The sequence below is a fragment of the Chlorocebus sabaeus genome, chromosome 13 (genome assembly GCF_047675955.1).
Source record: "Chlorocebus sabaeus isolate Y175 chromosome 13, mChlSab1.0.hap1, whole genome shotgun sequence".
NCBI lineage: Eukaryota > Metazoa > Chordata > Mammalia > Primates > Cercopithecidae > Chlorocebus > Chlorocebus sabaeus.
Window position 1 is genome coordinate 34,610,399 of NC_132916.1, and position 23,668 is coordinate 34,634,066.

General features: G+C 39.0%; 1 protein-coding gene across 1 annotated transcript in view; it reads right to left on the bottom strand.

Annotated features, from left to right (window-relative positions):
* The window catches only part of SLC22A16 (solute carrier family 22 member 16), a 32,119-nt gene extending 9,382 nt beyond the window's left edge, over nt 1–22,737 (bottom strand). The window contains exons 1-5 of the mRNA XM_038000543.2: nt 22,265–22,737; nt 12,824–12,941; nt 8,133–8,664; nt 4,652–4,779; nt 1,797–1,906 (exon numbers count right to left, since the gene is read on the bottom strand). Coding sequence (XP_037856471.2) covers nt 1,797–1,906; nt 4,652–4,779; nt 8,133–8,664; nt 12,824–12,941; nt 22,265–22,668 — 1,292 coding nt within the window. The 5' untranslated portion in view covers nt 22,669–22,737. The remainder of the gene's footprint in view (nt 1–1,796; nt 1,907–4,651; nt 4,780–8,132; nt 8,665–12,823; nt 12,942–22,264) is intronic.
* Between the last annotated feature and the right edge of the window lie 931 nt (nt 22,738–23,668).

Sequence of the window (23,668 nt, forward strand, 5' to 3'; positions counted from 1 at the left end):
GAGTTCGAGACCAGCCTGGCCAACATGGTGAAACTCTGTCTCTACTAAAAATACAAAATTAGCCGGGCATGGTGGTGTACACCTGTAATCTCAGCTATTCAGGAGGCTAAGGCAGGAGAATCGCTTGAACCTGGGAGGTAGACGTTGCAGTGAGCCAAGATCACACCATTGCACTCCAGCCTGGGCAACAGAGTGAGACTCTGTCTCAAAAAAAAAAAAAAAAAAAAAAAAAATCCCAATGGAGAATCAGAGAAAGGATCCCTTAACTTTATAGCTGGGGTCCCAGCTGTGTGTCTTGCACCAGGTACTTGATCTCCCTTATCTAGACACAGGGCTGCAACAAGAACTGTGGTTTACAAAGGATGCACTGTTAAGGCCTGGAAGTTCTGCTGCAGCTCCCTGGAGCAAGAAGGCAGGAGCACTGGGGGGATTCCAGGTACCCAACAGAGCTTCCATAAAGGACCTCTGTCCTCTTCACCACATAAAGAGTTTCCAAGTAAAATGTGTTTGGAAAAGCTTTTTAAAAGCCTGAAAGTTCCTGAGGTTCCCAGATCAGTGGGAATCACATCAGACATTCCCAAAGAGGTGGGGTGGCAACTCGAAGTCACCTGCAGACTTGTTAAAAATCCTGAGTCTCGGCCAGGCGCGGTGGCTCACCCCTGTAATCCCAACACTTTGGGAGGCCAAGGCTGGTGGATCACGAGGTCAGGAGTTCAAGACCAACCTGACCAACATGGTGAAACCCCGTCCCTACTGAAAATACAAAAATTAGCCAGGTGTAGTGGCATGCACCTGTAATCCCAGCTACTCTGGAGGCTGAGGCAAGAGAATTGTTTGAACCCAGAAGGCAGAGCTTGCAGTGAGCCGAGATCACACCACTGCACTCCAGCCTGGGCAACAGAAGGAGACTCCGTCTCGAAAAAAGAAAAAAAATTAAAATCCCAAGTCTCATTCTTGGATTGATCCAGCAGGTCTGGTGTAAGGACCCAAGACTGGTATTTTTTACGAAATGCCTCAATGACTCTGATGAGCTGCCACCTTTGAGAACCTCCAGATGACGTAATCTCAGGGAGCCAATGATTACTGATGTTATGGGCTGAGTTGTGCCTCCCAAAGTTCAAGTGTTGAAGTCTCAACCCCTTGTACTTTATGATGTAACGGCATTTGTAGATAAGGTCTTTAAAGAGGTGATTAAGTTAAAATGAGGCTGTTAGGGTGGGGCCCTAATCCAATATGGCTGGTGTCTTATACGAAGAGGGAGGGACATCAGTGGTGCACACAGAGGTAAGACTCCTTGGGGACATACCAAGAGGGTGCCACCTGAAGACCATGGAGAGAGGCCTCAGGAGAATCCAAACCTGCCAACACCTTGTTCTTGGACTTCCAGCCTCCAGTACTGTGAGAAAATAAATTTCTATTGTTTAAGCCACCCAGCCTGTGGTATTTTGTTACAGCAGCCTACGCAGACTAACACAACTGGCATCAGAACATGGAGAGACACATCCTGAGAAATTAGTTTTGAGTCAATACAGAGACTCAGTGGACGTCTGTGGTACTTGAAACTTAAAATGTTTTTGGAATAATAGAGTAGTATTTCAAAATAATTTGTTTAATATCCTTGCTAATATGGTACAAAGCCTCAGACTAAAAATTAGTATCAGCATGTCATTTTCCCATCTCAGAGATCCAGGTAACGTCTATGAAAAAGAAGCATTTACATTTAAAGGCCAAATACAATGAAATGACACACAAGTGAAAGACAACAGGAAAACCACCAGAAAATAATTCATCCTTACCTTACAATGGTTGGATACAGCTCAGCTGTATAAAGATAAATGAGGCCAAACGCTGCCCCAATGGCAAATTTTCCAACCATAGCTGCCACCACACCCAAAATATAATGTTTCTGAAAAAAATTTAGCAGAATAGATCATCACAACTAATATTTTTAAAGGAAAATATAAAATCTTTAAAATCACTACTTAAAACATTCTAATTCCTTCAGTATTTTTTCAGAACAATGAAGAGCCTTATTTTTCTGTTTGAATATATTAAACTCTACTCACAGTCTGAGAAAGCTTTTCATATTTATGAAACGTAGAGGAAAGTTTTAGTGTCTCTCCTCCCCATCCACTTTGGAGGGTTTGAACTGTGATAAAAGCCAGTTGGGAAGACTGTTTTGGAAGGAGACAGCCCAGATAGTGCTGGTGGCACCAAGAATTTCCCCACTCCTTCTGGAACTGATCCAGCAGAATGAATCAAGGAGTCATACAAACAAATTGTGGGCCGGGTCCAGTGGCTCACACCTGTAATCCCAGCACTTGGAGGCTAAGGCAGGAGAATAACTTGAGGCCAAGAGTTTTAGGCCAGCCAGGGCAACATAGCAAGACCCCATTTCTACAGAAAAACAAAAAAATTAGCTGTGCATGATGGTACATGCCTATGGTCCTAGCTACTGGAGAAGCTAAGGCAGGAGGATCATTTGAGCTCAGGAGTTCAAGATTATGGAGAGCTATAATCACAACACTGCACTTCAGCTTGGGTAACAGAGTGAGATCTTGTCCCTATTTAATCTATTTACTTTAGGAAAAAACAAACAAACAAAACAAATTGTGTCCTTTGTGGCAGTAATCCTTGGCTTATAAATTATCTTCAGAAAATAATTTGAAAGTGGTAACTGAACTATTAGTACAGACTTTTTGTTCATTTGTTCCTTTGTGGCTGATACATTCCTCAACAGCAAAACCTTTATCTCCACCTGGGTTTTTATTCTCCCCAGTGTGTTCCACTTCCAAAGGTAACTAACAAATACACCCTGTATTCTGAAATCTCCCTCCTCCCCCATCTGCCAGCTGGACGCTGAGACCCAGGGTGGCCTTGGGGCTGATGTGTTAAGGATGGCAGTGCCTCTGTCAGTCTGCATCCCTGAATGACTCCAGGGACCCAAACACCCACTCACCACTCCCCCTTTGGCCAGCTAGTTACAAATACATGGAACTTTCTATGAGCAGGTAACAAACATCCTTTATGTTAAGTCACTGAGATGCTGGGATGACTCTATTAAAGAGCTAATGTCACCTTAATTACAATTGTAAATTAAATTAATTAGCAATTATTAATTAAATTAATATTTGTATTGTGTTGACTTTATCATTTGGGGGAAATTTTATTGGAAGGGAGTTATTTGTGGTTGTGGGTTAATGCTCTATTTCTAGAAATCTCCTCTTTCTCATCTTCCCTATTACTGTAGAACTCAAAGGTTCTGGTGTTCCCCAACTCTTCACCAACTTAAAGGCAGCTGTCATCTACTCAACTACCATTAACTGTAAACTACTTTTTTAAAGGTGTGGATGAAGTTCCCTCGAATTAGCAGAGACCTCCTTGTCCTGAGTAGTTTTACTGCATTCAGTTAGTTGGTATCAATCACCTGGAAATTTTGTTACATAAAATATTTGGCTCACCAATCCTAATCATTAAGTAAAGTGCTACTATAAAAGGAAGTCACTCGTTAGCTTAAATGAAATTTCAAACGATACGCAAAACTTAAAGTGCTTTGCTCTAAATGTTGCTATACTATTGCTTAATGATTATATAATCACAGGAGAACATTAAAGAAAATATTGTAAGTACTGTTACAGTGACATTTTCCAAATCAAGAATTAAAATACAGGTCTGAAAACATCTTTTTTGGGAAGAGAGGAAGCACTTCTGGATGCAAGAGGTATTTTGCGGGGATGCAGTTTGCCAAAATATAGGAATGGGAAAGTCATTTCAGGAATTTCTTGGTAGTGTTTCTCACTAAGAAACTGTTTTTAAAAACAAGCTCCTCAGGATGTGTATGCATACGAGACACTGGAAACTACTAATCTCCTGCAATGAAAAACAGTGTATTGAAACTCCAACAGTCTTGAATATCTGACTCATATCCTTCAGATGTCTCCATGGCTGTCTCCCTCATTGAGGTTTCTGATCACATGTCACCTACTCTGAGAGGCACACCATCCTCAACCACCCTAGACAAAAGAGTACACATGGGTGCCATATGCCCTCTTGTTACACTTATGGAAACTTGATGCACTGTGTGTTCCCAGCACCTGGCACATAAAAGATGGTGGATAAATGTTTGTTGAATGAATAAATGAGTGAATGTTCAGTATGATGATGCTGGAAAGTGTGATCGACTTTCCTCACACAAGATTATTTCATTTACAAAATACAACACTGGTCATCTCTGGGAATTGGGATTATGAACTTCATATTTTTTATTTTTTGAGATGAGGTCTCACTCTGTCATCCAGGCTGGAGTACAGTGGTGTGATCAGAGCTCACTGCAGCCTTGAATTCCTGAACTCAAGCCATCCTCCTACCCTCAACCTCTTGAGTTGTTGGGATTATAAGTGTGAGTAATTGCACCCAGGTTAGGTTTTTTTTTTTTTTACGTGTTTCTCCTTAAATTTTCTAAAATGAACATATATTACTTATATAACAGAAAGAGAATGTTTTAAAGAAAACATATTTTTAAATATTATATACTCTGTCCAAATCATACTCTGAATTGACCTTCATACTTAACTGTAATAATCTAAATTCTTCCCATCAAACTGTCACAGTATAACTAACAATTCCCTAAATAAAACATAAGATAACTCACGTAGGGGATCACCATAACGACACCACAGGTCAGTGCGCTGCAGAAAAGAGAGTAGGCCAGGACTGTTCTCCTCCCGACCTTGTCCATGGCGATGCACACGAAGGTGTAGGCGGGAATTTCCACTACACCTGTCATTGAGCAAGCAGCCCTCTATAAGGTTAGGCACCCGACTGCATAAGGGGACCCTGCCTTCTAACCCACTACCCAAAAGGCATGAGCAGCCCTCTCCTCACTTTCAGGGCCTTTAGAAACTCTCTAAGGATTCCTGCCAGGCAGCCAGCCCTGCCACTTTTAAACTCACTGCAGTGAAGATGAGCGTTTCCTGTGAAATGCTCTAATGCTCATAATCCTCCTCGCACCTGCAAATGGCACAAAACCAGAGCCCAAATTCCCACCAGCCCCAAACCATCTCAGGAGATAAAAACTTGTTCAAAAATTTCACAGCAGAGAACTATTGAGCAGAAGCACCCATCTGCAACAATACTAGTGGGAAGGGTACTGACGTGAAAAATCCAAAATGGTAGATAATATAAAACCATGTGTGTTTGTCTTTGGGAACATTTTTGTACTTATGAGATTGTCCAGTTTTTTGAGAATTTATGTCTTTGGCAAAAGTAAAAAACTATGTCACGAAGATCTAAACTTCTAGCCTTCCTAAGCTTCCGCAGCCACACTCCACACACCTACCATTGGCCACTCTGTTCTAGGGATACTGCACCATCTCAAATTGTCATAGAGCATGAGTTTGAAGTCAAGACAAGCTCTTTCTATAAACGTGTTAGTTTGCTTCAAAAAAAAAAAAAAGTAAATCTTTTTTTCTTAAAACGACTTCTCTCATAATTCCTGCTGAGCTATAATAAACAAAAACAGATGTGTCTGCTGAGGAAATCAGAAAAAAAAAAACCAGATGTGTCATTAGAGCACCTTAATGAGATGGCACGATGTCTATGTATAAAAATTTAGAAGCAAGATGTTTCGAGGATAATATAAAATACAGGCAGCCTACATAGAAATAACCAGGAGTTAAGACTAGATGGATAAAAAGAGGTTTCTAGTATTTCTCTCACATTTTAGTTCAAATTTGGTTTATGCTAGGAGTCACATCTCAAGCTATCTAAAGTGATTTAAACTGCCATAAAATGAAACAAGTATGACAACATAAATTATAGTTGCATGTATTTAAAAGTTATTTTACCAACTAAAATTTATAAATTAAGGACACCTGAAGGTTGAGAGATGCCAGATAGCCAAGGCATATTAAATTTTAAAAGGGAAGCAACTTACAAAGAACAATATATAGTGAGTGATCTCATTTATGTTAAAATATAAAGCATTTATATGCACAAATATATGGAAATGCATAGAAACAGATCTGATCAGCACAGGACTTTTGACCTGGTTCATTTTCCACCTGGGCCAGTTCACCCCTCCTTAGGCAACCTGGTGGTTCCCTGCTCCCAGGAGGTCACCATACTGATGCTGAACTTAGTGTGGACACCTGATTAGCATAGCGTATTGCAGCCCAGAACTCCTGGGCTCAAGCAATCCTCCCACCTCAGCCTCCCAAGTAGCTGGAACCACAGGAACATGCCACCATGCCTGGCACAAATGCATAGAAATAGATCTGAAAGGGTACAACCCAAACATTATAGAAGTTACCCCTGGGAAGAGCTCTAGGTTAAGGACTGGTGTGAAAAAGGTGAGCAAGGAGAGAAGGCAGAAAGGGAGGAACTAAATTCTTCTGATGCATTCTTTTCAAATGGAAAATACAAGGAGTTTTCAAAAAGGTAGGATGGCAGGGTACTGTGGCTCATGCCTGTAATCCCAGCACTTTGGGAGGCCAAGGTGGGCGGATCACCTGAGGTCAGGAGTTCAAGACCAGCCTGGTCAACATGGTGAAACCCTGTCTCTACTAAAATACAAAAGTTAGCTGGGCATGGTGGCACGTGCCTATAATCCCAGCTATTCAGGAGGCTGAAACAGGAGAATCGCTTGAACCCAGGAGGTGGATATTGCAGTGAGCTGAGCTCACACCACTGCACTCCAGCCTAGGCGACAGAGCAAGACTCCGTTTCAAAAAAAAAAAAAAAAAAAAAGTTAATGGAAAATGCATATTATGAAAAAACTATGCATGTTTCTTCAGATTTTTTTCTGCACTAAAAGAAATTTGTACTAACTTCTTAGAACATGTCTGAAGAGGAGCTAGTTTGAGGCACTAAGAAGAATAAGATATCAGTTTGAAAAGAGGTCCCACTAGAGCAACATGAATTCTGCTAAAATTGAACCAAGAACAAACATCAAATATATGGTGAAGCTTGGGTGGAAGAATGGTGAAATCACTGATGCCTTATGAAAAGGAAAAGACAATATTGAAGATGAAAACCACAGGGGCAGAGCATCCACATTGAGGAAAAAAATACATCTTGTTTAAGCCCTAATTGACAAGGACTAAGATTAACAGCAGAAGCAATAGCCAATACCATAGATATCTCAATTAGTCTGACTTACAGAATTCTGACTGAAAAATTAAAGTTGAGCAAACGTTCCACTCAATGGTTGCCAAAACAGTTGTGCCCAGATCAGCTGCAGAGAAGGGTAGAACTGCCCATGGAAATTTTAAACTAGTGGGATCAACATCCTGAAGGATTTCTTTGGAGAATTTTAACACGAGATGAAACATGATTTTACCACTCTGATCCTGAAGACAAAGCCCAACCAAAGCAATGGGTCCAGTCAGAGCAAAAGTGGACCAGTTGAGAGCAAAGGTCATGGCAACGTTTGTTGGGGATGCTCAAGGCATTTTGTTTGTTAACTTTCTAGAGGGCCAAAGAATGAAAATATCTGCTTATGATGAGAGTGTTTTGAGAGAGTTAGCCACAGCTTTTGTAGAAAAATGCCTGGGAAACGTCACCAGAGAGTCCTTCTCCTCCATGACAACGTGCCCGCTCATTCTTCTCATCAAACAAGGGCAATTTTGCAAGAATTTTGATGAGAAATCACTAGGCAGCCACCTTACAGTTCTCATGGTGGCTCCTTCTGACTTCTTTCTGTTTCCTAATCTTAAAAAATCTGTACACGGCACCCATTTTTCTTCAGTTAATAGTGTAAATAAGATCGCATTGACATGGGTACATTCTCAGGACCCTCAGTTCTTCGGGGACGGACTAAATGGCTGATGTCTTACAAAAATGTCTTGACCTTGATGGCAATCATGTTGAGAAAGTTTATGTTTTAAATTTTTATCTTTTAATTCCATTTTTCCATGAACTGGTTGAAGTCCCCTCATATGTACATGTGTTACAACATAACGCTAAGAGATATCATAATAATATGGTTGGCAGTATTGTTCCTGGTTTTAAAAGGCCTATTAAAAACACACTCTTTTTCTCAAATTCACACAGAAACACACACACACACACACACACACAAATGGTAGAAATCTCACTTCACTGCCAAATTTAAATATACTTTAACTACTTACCCAGGAGGAAGAGGTTTAAGTATTCATTGCCTCCTAAATTAACAGAATTCAAGGAAAAGGAGTAGAATCCCAAACTTCCCGTGAACCAAATTAGCCAAACGGTAAGCGTCCTTGTCGCAATGTTCCAGTTATAAAACAGATGTGATAGGCTGTGCTTCTGAACTTCAGTAGGGCTATTACCAACAGGACCTTGTAGGTCCAGTGATAAAAATTCCGACAGTTTACAGGAGCTTGTCCTGTTCCACTTGGCCATGATGTCAACTATTTTTTGTGCTTCTTCATATCGTCCCTCTGAGAGAAGCCAAAAAGGTGTCTCTGGGAGCACCCAACAGCACAAAATAAAGGGGACAGTCACTGTGGAGAGGATCATCTGGTAAAGCCACCAGGTCCTGACCAAGTATCCTGTCAAAGCCACCAGGAGAGTTCCAACTGCAAAAAAAGAATGCAAATGGACAGACGCCCATGTCCGAGACTTCATGCCAATGAATTCCATCACATAGACAAACCCCACCACGAGATAGCCACTTGCAACCTGAAAAACAAATAATAGGGATCTATATTCAAGATCACATGTATAACTATTGAGGAGTCTGACCCCATTGCAAATCACATATAGGCAAAAAGGAAAATGACAAAGACTTGCTTTCTGAAACCCCTATCAGATGTATAAAATGACATTCAATCCTATTTATCTTTTTTTTTTTCTTATAGGTCCTTTCATCTTCCTTCATCATACCTGCCCAAAATGGCAAAACTTTAGAGATTATTTATGATATAAATGTTAGACATTGCCTTTTGCTTCATCAAAATATTCCATTATAACGTGGACGTATTTCTCAGTTCCTTGTAAATGCACACATCAAGTTATCTGTATCCAGGAGGTCCTTATTGTTAAATCCTAATTGCTAAATGGAGACAAAAAATTTACGCTAACTAGTGGTAAGAAAAACAGATTTAATCAAAATTTTACTTTGACAGACAAAGAAAAGTAGACAAATTAGGCTTCATGAAAATTGAAACTGTGCATCAAAGAACACTATCAATGGAGTGAAAAGGCAACCTACAGAACTGGATAAGATACTTGCAAATCAAATATCCGATAAGGGATTTTATGGAGAACTCCTAAAACCCAACAACAACAACAAAAACACAAACAATGCAATTCAAAAATGGGCAAAGGCTTTGAATAGACATTTCAAATAGAAGAAATACAAATGTTTACCAATCATTGAGAAACACAAATCAAAGCTACAAAGAGATACCCCCTCATACCCATTAGGGTGGCTAATTAAAAAAAACAGCAACAACCAAAATAACACGTTTTAGCGGGAATGTAGAGAAACTGGAACACATGTGTAATGTGTGATAGAAATGTATAATGGTACAGCCTCTAGGAAAAACAATACGACGATTGCTTAAAAAACAATTACAGCATGATCCAGCAATTCCACCTTTGAGTATATATCCAAAGGAGGTGAAAGTGGGGTCTGGAAGAGATATTTGTACACACCTGCTCATAGCATTATTCACAACAGCTAAAGCGTGGAAGCAATGCCCCAAGTGTCTGTCCATAGATGAATATATAAGAAAAATGTAGTCTATGCATACAATGAATATTACGCTAAGTGAAATAAGCCAGTCACAAAAAGACAAAAATCGTATAAGTCCACTTTCATGAGGTATCAGAGTGGCCAAACTCATAGAGAAAGAATGTAGAATGGTGGTTGTCAGGGGCTAGGGAGACAGGGAACAGAGAGTTATTATTTAATGGACAGAGTTTCAGTTTTGCAAGACGAAAAGAGTTCTGAAGATGCACGGTGGTGATAATTGCACAACAGAATGAATGCACTTAATATCACTGAACTGTACACTTAAAAATGGTTACGATGGTAAATTTTGTGTTATGTGTACTTTACCACAAGAAAGAAAACTGGGGAAAAACTTTATTTTGAAAATATGCCTATCTTTAATAAAAATTAGATTACAATATGTGATTAGAATATAATATGTGACCATTCTTGGAATAAACAAAGAATGAGTCCAATGATGTTTTTTTGGGGAGGAGGGGGCTAAGAATTTTTTCTACAAAATTATTTCATATTTGACTTCTACAGCACAAATCATAAAGTTAATTTTTGTAAAATTATTCGAGAGCACCACTGATTTCCCCAAAGGCCTCTCTTAATCATTAGATATTTGAATCATACTCTTTCAAAGGCTCACTATGTGATTATCCTTGCAGATGTTAATTTCTTCAAAAGTTAACAGGTCTCTCTCTGCCAAATCCCAACTGGCCAAATCTTGTGGGCATGATTCAGGCAGTGTTCCCATGTTCCCTCATTGCTTTTAAAGACTTTTTATAAACACATGTCCCTTGTAATAACTGCAATTTCACCTTGCATCAGACAGTCACAAAGAGGCGGCCTACAAGAATATTCCTACTGTCAGAAAGGGTTGACACTAGCAGGAGGCAGGGAGGTGCTCGATGAGTACTACTGTATTCACAATCAGTTTAATATTTTTGTGACAACAGCTTTTATTTCCCTGTGCAACTTTGTAATGGCAAGACTCAGATCATCAGGACCCTATATCCAAGAATCCAGAAGTCGCTTTTGGTAAGTGCTGCTGTTACACTAAACAAAGATTGTGATAACTTTCAAATACTACAAATTTCCCAGTTAAATTAAGCTGTAATATTTGTCCCTGTCAGGGTTTTCAATGCTGATTATTTCTCATGAGTCAGCTACAACTTCCTCTGTCATTGGATTCAGAAAATCCATATACAACTAACTCCAAAACACTGTGAATCCACTCACACCCATCCCTTCCACCGATAATACTCTACTCCTCACATCTTCTCAGACTCCACCCCATCATAGCAGCCAGAATTCCCAGAATCCCCTTTGTGGATTGCCATTGCCTTTAGGAGACAGAGCAAAATCCTGATAATCCTACAAAGCCCCACCTAACCGCCTTGACCCCTTCAACCTCATCAACGCGTCTCTCCTCCTCTCTATTCTCCAGACATTCTGGCTTTTCTTTCTAATCTCAGGGCCCTTTCATCTGCTTCTATCTTTGCTGGAATGTTCTTCTCTCACCCATCTCTCACAACAAGGAAGCCCTTGACCCTCCAGACCCTGGTGAACCCTCTAGACCTACTGCTGTTATGCCCTCACTGTCAACATTTTATTTATTTTTGAAGATGGCTGATCAATGTCTTGCCTTTCCTACTAGACTTACTGAGACAGCTGAGTCTGGTTTACTTAGCATTACACTCTGTAGACAGATCAGTAAATGCGTTAAGTAATTGAATCTGCCTGCATCTCCCATCCTCAGAATTCTACCACAAATCCACTTCCCATGAACATCAAAGGAAATAGTCACAGAAAATTAAGGCCACATTTCACAGATGTATTCTGTGGGTGTGGCCTTGTTTCCTTGGGTCTGGAAACCAACACATGATATTTTGCAAGACTGAAACAGATATTTTCAGAAATATCCTCTTAAGTCTTCCAAAAGATGACCTTTATACTTTCTCAGTACCTGTGCCTTTGTGGAACCTTCAGTCCCACCAGAAGGTTTCTCTCATGAAATCTCAGTGTACAGTCACAGAGTTATGTCCTCTGTGGAAACAGAACTACTGGTTGCTATCTTGTATTTAAAACTCTTTACATTCCTAAATATATGTATTTATTTTTGATGAGGTACAACACCTTCTAGTCTCCTAGATTTATTTTTATGCATTTTCCTTATCCTTGACCATCTGTACGGTTTGCTAGAAACCCTTTCTATCCATCAAAAAAGACTCCAAAACTGACACCCCATCTTGTTCTCTGAGGGGGTGCAGAGAGATTGAAGCCCTTCGCTTCTCTCTGGACCCTCAGACCATCCAACCTGCTGCTCTGCGTTTAGCAAGATCACAAGCTCCTCCTCCAGATGGAAACTTCCCTCTATTATCCTAGATCAGTGATTTCCAACCGAAAATCACTGCTGCTGTTGTTTGATAGTTAGAAATCTATCTGGAAGCCTCACTGAGCATGGAAACAGCTTCCTTGCTGGCCAGTCCATTTCTAGTAACAGTTACCATTGTAACCAGGTGCTGTACTGTGGTTGTTTATAATTAATCTCTCTAAATCCTAAGAAGAATAATAATAACATGGACAGTTTACAGACTACAACCTAAGGTTCAAAGAGGATAATGAGTGTGCTCAAAGTCATACAATTAATAAGCCAATATATGACAAAGCTGGTATTCAATCTCATGCCCTTTCCGCTAAACTGTTCTTGGTAACATAAGGACCTAATGCCTTCCTGTTTTCATTCTTCCTGTACATTATATAAGTGACTTTAACCACACACCTTAAGTGTCTGTTTGCTCAAGTGAACAGGCCCTGACTAGACCAATATAATTACTCAGAAATAAAATAATGCCTCAGTAATTGTGAGATGTGGACCACATGCCTGACACAGAGGCAAACACACTTCTGCCTAGCCAGCAACAATTTTTCACTTTAATGAGTTCCATTCTAAACATAAGGCATTGGTATACTGTAGACAGATTTCTGCAGTGGAGTGGACAAAGATTAGTCCTTGATCTCGCTCACTAGATCTTAAATGAGCAAAATGAAGAGAGCTAAGATTTCCTATGAAAATTCTGCAGCAGAATTAAAGAGGTAAAAAACACAACTCACCATGGCAAGAAAAAAGCGTGCAGCCATGAAGGTGTAATAATCAACTGCAAACGCCGCTGCTATTCCAAACAAAAACATGCCACTGCTTGTGGCCCATAAGACCACCCGGCGTCCTAGCCTGAAAAATAAGAGTCACACAGTGGAAGAGGCAAGGTAGAGTTGTAACAGTTTAAACATCCACTCCAATTCATAAAAGATAGGCTTACCCATATACCTTGAATAGCTTATGTATTGATTGTTTTTCTTTTATTTATTTTGAGCAAAACATAAGTTCCATGGCTTCTTTAAAAAAACAGCTGTTCAGTGGAGAGACCTCTACCTGAGTTGCTAATATACATACCTGATCACTCTGAGTCATCCCCGCAGGACCCCTTAACCTGGGATTGGGTGAAGAGAGAGGAGAATTTGTCCTCTCCCTTCCAGGACTTTGGCTGCCTGTGGGATTATCTTCCCCGCCAGGCTGGTTCTGTCCACCAAGGCTATGACAGCTCTTGCCAAGCCCCTCTAAAAACAGAGGCCTTCCTACCTTCTGCTTCTAGAATAATGTGCTTACTTGCCCTATCTTTTCATAATTGATAGAGGCATCTCTTTGTTTAAAAAACAAATACTATTTCTGACAGATTTTAAAATTGTGATATAATTCAAATGCCATAAAATTCAACCTTTTAAAGTAGACAATTGGTGGTTTTTAGTGTATTTGCAAGGTTGTGCAACCATCATCACTCTTTAATTCCAGGATACATTCATCACTCCCAAAAGAAACTCTGTGCCCAGGAGCTGCCACTCCCTATTCCCTTCTCCCTCCAGTCCCTGAAAACCACTCAGCTACCTTCTGTCTCCATAGATTTGTCTGTTCTGGACATTTCCCATAAATAGAGTCAAACAATATGTGGCCTTTTGTGGCTGGCTTCTTTTCCCTAGCATTAGGGTTTCCAGCTTCATCTGTGTTGTAGCATGTATCAGCACTTCATTCCTTTTTTCTCTCTGAGTAGCACCATTATGTATTGCCATAGATATGCCACATTTATGTATTCATCAGTTGATCGCTCATTTTCCTCTTCTTGGCTATTACGAATAATGCTGCTCTGAACATTTATGAACAAGATTTTGTTTGAACTTATGTTTTCAATTCTTTTGGGTATATACCTAGTAGTTAAATTCCTACTACTCTATATGGTAGTCCTATGGTAACTCTATACGTAACATTTTGAGGCACTGCCAAACTGGTTTTCAAGATGGTCACCCCATTTTTCCATTCCCACCAGCAATGTATGAGCGTTTCCATCTCTCTGCATTCTCCCCACTACTTGTTATTATCTGCCTTTTTTATTATAGCCATCCCAGTGGCTGTGAAGTAGTATCTGATTGTGGTTTTTATTTACAATTTCCTAGTGATTAATGATGTTGAGCATCTTTTCAAGTACGTATTGGCTATTTGCATATATTCTTTAGAGAAATGTTTATCCAAATTCTTTGCCCATTTTTGAATTAGTCTGTTGCTTTTTTAATATTGAGTTGTAAGGCTCTTTATATATTCTGGATACTAGGCCCTTATCAGATATATAATTTGTGAATATTTTCCACCTATAGGTTGTCTCCGACAAATAGTTTAAGGCAAAAGGGTATTGTCTGGAGATTACAACCAACAGATTTGCTTGGTGCAGCAGAGGATATGCAAATAAACAAGAAACCGTCATCTTCTTCACACTTCAGCCTTCTTTGCTTCTTTGCACATTAGTGGGGATTATTGGCCCTATATATGAATGTTCCCCAATCCAATTTTAGCCCTGAGTGCCACCTACAACTATTTTTACCTATCACTGCTTGACCTTCTCTCCCACCTCCAATGTCTTCTCTCTCAGTAGATGAATGGCCATCTCCTGCAGAGAACAGAAACCATCAAAGAGGAAGCCCCACAACTTCCTGCTCTGTCCACTTGTCAACACGAACTGCATTTGCATTCAGCTTTCTCTTCCTGCCTCTCTGAAGACACATGCCCCTTTCTCTCCAAATATCATTTTGCAGTCTCTGTATTGGATTGTGCCTCTTCCCACTTCCTCTGAAACCCATCACTTCTTTTTCCTTTGTTTTTCCCTCTCCTTTGACTTCTTCTGTTCAGTTTTCATTGCCTCCAACCAAAGACAAGAATCTTCTCTTGACTCCATTGCTCCTTTAGCCACCTTGCATTTCCTCCCTTAACAGATTCATCGGAAGGGAATATTTCTTTCCTCAACTCCTACTTCTTTCCTTAGCCAATGATGACCAAGTGCAACCAGCTTCTCTGAGCTCACTTTGCAGTCACCAGGGACCTGCACATTGCCTCTGCTGGTCCTTTCTGGCTGTCCTCTCTAGTGCCACTGACCGTGCCTACCCTTGGCTTGCGAAATATCCCGCTCATCTGGTTCCGCTTGTACCTCCTTGATGACCCGCCTGCCTCAATGCTGGCACTCCCTAAAGTCCTCTGCTGCACACTCTGCCCTTGCAATTTCATCCACTTCCCTGGCTTGGATTCCTAAGTATGGGCTATTAACTCCCCACCCACCATCTGGCCCCAGTTGCTCTTCTCCACTTTAATGTCCTGCAGGGCTGCAATCTCTTATTGCTGTTGTAATTGGTATTAACTTTGGAATATATCCAAACGTGTTCCCTTCTCTTCTAAAGCTGCTCTTTCCTTAGTATTTCCTGAACTGGTTAGCAAAATCCCCTTCCATCAGGCTTCTAAACCTTAGTACATTCCTCCGCACCCTCCTGCATATTGGTCATCAAATTTTGTCAGTTTAGAAATGCCTCCCAAATATGTCTTCATCTTTTCCTCCCTGTTTTTCCCATTTTCACTCAAGTCTTCACCATTTCTTACATAATTCATCCCAACAGCCTCCCAGCTGGTCTTCCTAACCTCACACCAGTATACCTCCCACACTTCCTAGAAATGAAATAATCCCCATTGTGGTTTTGTCTCTTGTCATTTCCTTTAACAATCTGCCCTTCTCTACTTCTGCCACACTGACTTTCCCACAATTCTCTGAACATGCCAGGTTGTTTCATGACACAAAGCTGTTCCTTTCCCTTGGGGGCCTTCTCTATCTGACAACTTCCATTGATCATCCCTTGGGGTCTCATAGCAGAAATTCAGAAACAGTGTGATGCAGTAGTTGGGGATGCTGGCCTGGGCTCAAATCCCAGCTCCATCCCTTATTTTCCATGTGAACTTTCTATGCTTCCTTTTCCTTATTGGTTAAAAAAAGGGAGGGGGACAATAGTGTCTATCTCTCAGACTTCTTTAAATAATTAAATGAGATGATATATAAGACATTTAGAATAGTACCTAGTGTATAATAAAGTGTTCATAAATGTGAGTTTTTTATTATTTTAAAAGCATTTACTGGCTGGGCACCGTGGCTCATGCCTATAATCCCAGCAATTTGGGAGGCCAAGGCAGGCAGATGACTTGAGGTCAGGAGTTCAAGACCAGCCTAGCCAACATGGTGAAACCCCTATTCTACTAAAAATACAAAAATTAGCCAGGCATGGTGGCACATGCCTGTAGTCCCAGCTACTCGGCAGGCTGGGGCAGGAGGATCACTCAAATATGAGAGGCAGAGATTGCAGTAATCCAAGATCACACCACTGCACACCAGCCTGGGTAACAGAGCTAGACTCCTTCTCAAAAAGAAAAGAAAAAGAAAAAGAAAAGCATTTACTACATTTCATTGAAATTATCTGTTTAAAAGTCTATATTCTCCACTGTTAGTGCCTTAAGGGTGGGATCAGATCTTATTTCTTTGCTTTTTTATGATAATATTTTATACATATATAACAATGCATAAAATATATACAACTTCAAGAATAATAAAAAGTCAAATGTCTAGAAATCACAACCCAAGGCAAGAAAGAGATGATTGCCAGCCTCCTGATAACTTCCTGCAACTCTCTTGTGACTACAAATCCCCTTCCCCTTTCTAGGAGGAAACATTTTTCTAATTTTGGTGACAATCTCTTGTTTTTTGTTTCATTTTACAAACTTTATAAGCAATGCTAAACAATACAGGTTACTGTTTATAAACAGTATAGGTTAGTTTTGCTATTATGATTTTAAATTTTCTATAACAGGATAATACCACATGTATTATTTTGTGACTTGCTTCCTTTACCAAACATTATGTATAGGAGATTCATCTATGTTGTTTCATGTAGCTGTGGCTCATTCATTTTTATGCCTACATATCCTACTGTAAGAATATATTATAATACATGTGTCCATGAGATGACTGAAGGGCATCTGGGTTGTTCAGAGTGCAGGGCTGTTAGGAACAATGCTGTGGGAGCACTTTTATGCATGTATCTCTGTGGACTTGTGCAAGAGCATGCTCAGGGTATATGCCCCAGAGCATGTGCCTGTGCACATCAACAACTCTATATGATAACAAATCAGTCTTCAAGGTTAACCCAACTTGGATTCTTAATTTGCATTCACACCAGCAGGATGAGAGATCCTATTACTCCATGTCCTCGCCAACACTTAGCATTACAAGACTTTTGACTTCTGACAACTGGTCAAAAGTAAATGGTGTGATTATATATCACTGACAGTTCATCTTTTCATTAGCCATTGGATTTTCTTTTCTATGAAGTGATTTAAAATATTTTTCCCACTTTTCTATTGGGTTGTCTTTTTCCCATTGATGTAAGCAACAATCCTTTGATTATTCTGGACACTAATAATTTAGTTATATGTAAAGCAAATATTTTCTCTCTCTTGTATGTACACATTCATATCTTCCCTCTTTTAATGGTGTCTTTTGGTGGGCAAAAATTCTTGTAATGAAGTCAAATTTATCCATCTTTTCTTTCATAGTCAATGCTTTTTGTGTTTTAAAAAATCAGCCTTCCTTCCATTATGTTCTGAAAATATTCTCCTAAACTATTTTCCTAAAGTTGTATAGTTTTGCTTTTCCACATATGCACATTTAGTCCTTCTGGAACTGCTATTGTACTGTAAAATGTTAGAAAATGAATCCAATTGTATTTCCTTCTATATGGCTAGACATCTGTGCCAGCACCACTTACTGATTGATCCTTTTCCTGCTAATATACAATGCCTTATGTGTCTATACTTAGGTTTATGAATGCACAAGTCTATTCCAGGAGCCTCTGAAGGAGTCTCAATCTGTTTGTCTAGTGATATATCTATTTACTTCAATGATTTGATTCTTAAAGTTTATAATTTTCTCCACAGAGGGCCTTCCTCACTTTTTGTTATATTTAACCATTTATATTTCATATTTTTAGGCTTCTGCAATGACATTTTTAAAAATTTTATTTGTTACTGGTATATAGAAATATAATTAATTTTAAATGCTCATTAATTCTAACAACTCATATGTAGGACTTTTTCATACAAAATTGTAATGACTACAAATAATGACTTTCTATTTCTCCTTCCCAATCATTATTCCTTCCTTGCTTCCTTTCCTTCTCCCTCTTTCTCTCTCTTTTTCCTTATAGCACTGGCTAGACTATCCAGTACAATGCTAAGTAGAAGACGTATTTCATACATCCTTGTCTGTTCCTAATTTCAAAGGAAAAGTTTTTAACATTTCAGAATTAAGAGCTGGGTGCAGTGGTGCATGCCTGTAATCCCATCTATTTGGGAGGGCTGAGGCAGGAGAATTGTTTGAGCCCAGGAGTTCAAGAACAGCCTTGGCAACATAGCAAAACCCTGTCCTAAAATTAAAAAAAAAAAAAAAAAAAGAAAGAAAAAAGAAATTAATATTTTAAACTTCACAATTAGCATATTCATGGTAAACCTTAATGTAGAAAACTTTCATCAGGTTAAAGGCATTCTTCGACTTTCAGTTTTTATCATGAATGGATTTTGAAATTCATCAAATGTTTTTCCTATAAGTATTGAGTTGATCGTATGAATTTTGTTCTCTAATATGTTAATGTGGTAAACACCATTGATTAGTTTCTAATATTAAATAAATTTCAGATCTTTTCCCTTTTCAGCCTCCATGAATTTTAATCTCTCATATTTCCCACCTCTTTGTCTCTCTGAGCTTTAATATTGATAACTTTTTCTGAGTTATCATCCATTTCATGAATTTTTTTGTAGCTGTGCATGACAGGTTGTTAAAACTATCCAGGTGATTTATTATTCACCTATTTCACTTTTTATCTGTAGATGTCCTAGGTATTCTTCAATTTTATGTCAGTTTTAATATAATGTCCAGTTTTCATCAATATTTTTAAGCTTGTCTTCTATTTCTTTAAAAATAGTAAGTGTGGTTATTTTATTATTTATGCCTGATAATTCTAGCATTTGAAGTCTTTGTGCAGAAGTCTGCTTCTGCCGCCAATTGTTTCTGCTGATTCTCACTCATGGTCCCTTTTAACCATGTGTTTTGGTTTTCACTGAGCTACTTATTCACCTTGAAAAATAATTTACGAGAATCCTCTCAAGCCCAAGATGACGGTAAACAAAGAGTATTAAATTTTATTTTACTCTAAGTTAATACATTAATCTGTACTGTTTAAGGGCTGCTGGCAAAAACACAAGATGGTTGGGTCAGAAACAAAGAACTTCAGTACTTACTTCATTAGCAAGCAGCAGGGCAGCAGCATCTTTGTCTCAGTTCCTCTAATCCCCAAGTCCCACAATAAACCAGATGACACTTCACAGATAGTGGGTTGAATTAGAGAGGGGGAACACTGCATGTGGGAAATTCACTGGTTTTGTAGCAAGCAGTGAGGAAGCCTACTCTTTGGGGCAGAGAGGGGACATTATCTCATCATATCAGTTAATTTTATGTTGCTATAAAAGAACACCTGATATTGGATAATTTGTAAAGAAAAGAGGTTTATTTAGCTCATAGTTCTGCAGGCTGGGAAGATCAAGGGTACTGGCTTCCTGCAAGGGCTTTCATGCTACATCACAACATGGCAGAGAAGGTCAAAGGTAAAGCAGACACACGTAAACAGGGAGAAACCTGAGGGGCGTCCTCACTTTAAAACAATCCACTCTTGCAGGAACTAATCAATTCCTGTGAGAATTAATCCAGTCTTGTGACAGCCAGAACTCATTCACTCACTGCCATGAGAACAGCACCAATTCATTCATGAGGGATTCGCCCCATAGCCCAAACACCTCCCACTAGGCCTCACCTCCCAACACCGCCACACTGGGGATCACATTTCAACATGAGCCTTGGTGGGAACGGACAAACCATATCTAAACCATAGCACTCATCTTTTAACGTACTGGCTGCATAGACAGCTCTGAGAAATGACCCACAGAAAAAAGTGGTCAGGGACTTGCCATCTTGGCACATCCAGCAAGAAGTGCAGAAGACTACAAGAGGTGCAAGAGGCTGTCTCTTTCAACAAGTTCCGCTGAGAGAATACAGACACTGGGAGTCATGGACCATGTCAAACCAATTTTTTAGCTTACGGTTTTTCTGGAGCTCCCAAGTCATTCGAATTCAAGCTACACATCCAAATGAATACCAGTTAACGGTTTGCAAATTCTCAAGGACTTTTAAAAATATACGTCGTGGCTGCTCTGCCTATGGAGTGGCCCTTCTTTATTCCTTTACTTTCTTAATAAACTTGCTTTCATATATATATTATATACATATATTTCAGTGAAATATATATTTTATATATAAATTTTATGTATAATTTTACATATAAATATATATTTTATATATATTTCACTGAAATATATGTTATATATATTTATATATAATAATATATATTTAATATTATTATTAAATAATAATAATAAATAATATATATTTACTTATATATTACATATATTTCAGTGTAATATATATGTATTTATATATTACATATATTTCAGTGAAATATATATAATTTCACTAATATATTTTTATTTATTTATATATTATTATACATATATACATCTCTGCATCTATCAAAGTGATTGTAAGTGTTCAATATATGTCTATATAACTATACCAAGTTCAGACAAAGGAACTAAATTTATTTTCAGTTAATGTATTTTGTACTCTGGCCTTGTTATAAGCATTATTTATATTCCATTTTTGTCATACAGCAAATGTATTTTAGTACATTTCATACATGTAGTTGCAAATATTTTGAGTTTCAAGAGTCAAGCAGTGAACACATTTCTACAGAAAAGGCCCAAGAGATAATTTGTGTAACAGCTTGCTGAATGAAAACACTAATACCTAGTACCTTTGAACATACTATGAGCGGTATGGTCCTGCCCATGACAAAGCCCTATGATTTTTCTTTTGACATGTTTATCAGCCCCATTAGACTGGTATATCTCAAGAGCAGGGATTTCTGATCTAAGCTGTTGTCTTTAGGTACTCAATGCCCACCACATGCTTGTAAAATCCACAACTATGGAGACCCAATAAGTTCATCTCTGTGCTTTGGTGTAGTCCATGTTCATACAGCAATAAAAACTTTGTTTATTTTAAGAATTACATATTCATTTTAATGTAAATTTAAAAAATATATGGCCAGGTTATGCTTTGAATGATAGTATTCCCTCCAAAATTCATGTTGAAACTTAATCTCCAGTGCAAGAGTATTAAGAGGGGTGGCTTTCAGAGGTGATTAAGTCGCGACAGCAGAGCCCTTAGCAGCTTTACTAAAGGGCTCAAGGTCAAAGGGAGCACTCTCTTGCCCTTCCACCCCTTCTTCCATGTGAGGACACCGCATTTATCCCCTCCAGAGGATGCAGCAATAAGGTATCATCTTGAAAGCAAACAACAGCCTTCCCAGACAGCAATACTACTGGCACCTTATTTTGGGCTTCCCAACTGCCAGAACTATGAGAAATAAATTTCTATTGTTTGTAAATTACCCAGTCTGTGGTATTTTGTTACAGCAGCACAAAAAGACTAAAAGAGGCTGTTATATGTATTTTGTACTCTGACCTTGTTATAAGCATTATTTATATTCCATTTGTCATACAGCAAATGTATCAAGCCCATAATTTTACAGATATACTGCTTAGAATCAGGCTACTCCTATTAAAAAGTAAGTCTATTTAAAGAGAAGAAAATATTCAAAGTATCTATTGAATGGTTATATGCCCAGGGTACTTTTGTTCTGTATTAACTTTGCAATAATCCTTTGAAGTAAGTGATAATATTTTTTATCACCAGCTAATAGACAAAGATTCTGAAATGCAGGTAAGTTAGGCAATTTGCCTAGGGTTCACAGTTAATAATTGGTAGAACCAGGATTTGGATCCAGGTATACTGTCTTCAGAGCCTATCCTTGTCATTATACATCCCTAAATAATGGATCAGCATAGAGGTAGGTATTTAGACAGGAAGTATAAAAATGACAAGTTTTAAACATAATTCCTTGTCTCCCAAGAAAACCAGATAGGAAAATAAACCCTACACTAATGCAACAATCCTAAATATTTGATTTTACCTGTCAGAAAAGTAGCCAAAAGTCACCGATCCCAGTAGGACTCCAAACATAAATAGGGGCTGGATCAGCATTGCGAGCCATTTTCGGTCACAGACCAGGTTCCACTGGGTCACCGCAGTGCTTTTCCACGTGTTCTGGTCATATATGTAGCCATCCACACAAGGAGACTCTTTCTTACTGCCAGTGTATTCATAGTCCAAACTTGATGTGTTCTCCCTCTTGTTCCTGCTACACCTCGAGAGCTCCCAGATCTCACCATTCTGCAACTGCACCATAACATAATCTTTCTGGCCTGAAGACAACAGGGCCCTGGTGTCCTCCAAACTCCAATTAGAGTGATTGTGGAAAACAACCAGACTCACATTGCCCGGGGGCCTGCAGACATGACGAGGGGTGACTCCCATGAACACGGAAGCCAAGTAGTGAATACCACAAGAGATGTTCTGGAAGGCACATATGAAATAGAGGACTCTCTGGAATCTGCAAGAGAAGAAAAGCTAATTATTATATCTGGTCTATAGGCTGAAAAGGAACATAAGCAAATTCGAAGGGTCTCCACCATGTTTATCTTAACATATATGTAAATGGATAAATATAGAAATAATTATAGATATATTTGTATCTGTGAGTTAGTATATATACATATATTACCTAGCTCCATCTACTGAGAAGGCCTAGAAGCAATGACATCCCAATAGCAACAAGCACACCCATTGCCCAGATCTTAGTTTCTAAATACCATTCTCCAGTGAGAGAAGCCAGAAAAAGTGGCTGATTCTAAAGCCAGGACAAGAAGAATACAAATTAAGCCTGGAATATCTTATAATACCAGAAAGTAAGGAAATACTCAAAAAACAAAAGGATAAGGGCATATGAAAGGGGCCCAGGTAGCAATCTGAAAAAGTTCCCAATGGTCAGTTGCAAGCTGAAACAATTTAAGCAACAACATAAATGGCATAGTATATCCCAAAGCATAAAATAAATATATATGAATCCATACTGTGTGGTTAATTTTATGTGTTAACTTGACTGGGTTAAGGGAAGCCCAGATAGCTGGCAAAACATTATTTCTGGGTGTGTCTGCGAGAGTATCTCTGGAAGAGATTAGCAGACTAGTAGACTGAGTAGAGAATATCACCCTCACCAATTGAGGTGGGCATCCTCCAATCACTTGAGTGCTTCAATAGAACAAAAAGGTGAAGGAAGAGCAAATTTGTTCTCTGCTTGAGCTGGGACATCCATATTCTCCAGCTCTCAAACATCAGAGCTCCCGGTTCTTGGACTTTTGGAATTAGACCAAGGCTTACACAAGGCCTTCAGTCTGGGACTGAATTACACCACTAGGTTTCCTAGTTCTCCAGCTTGCAGATAGCAAGTCATGAGACTTCTTAGCCTTTATAACCA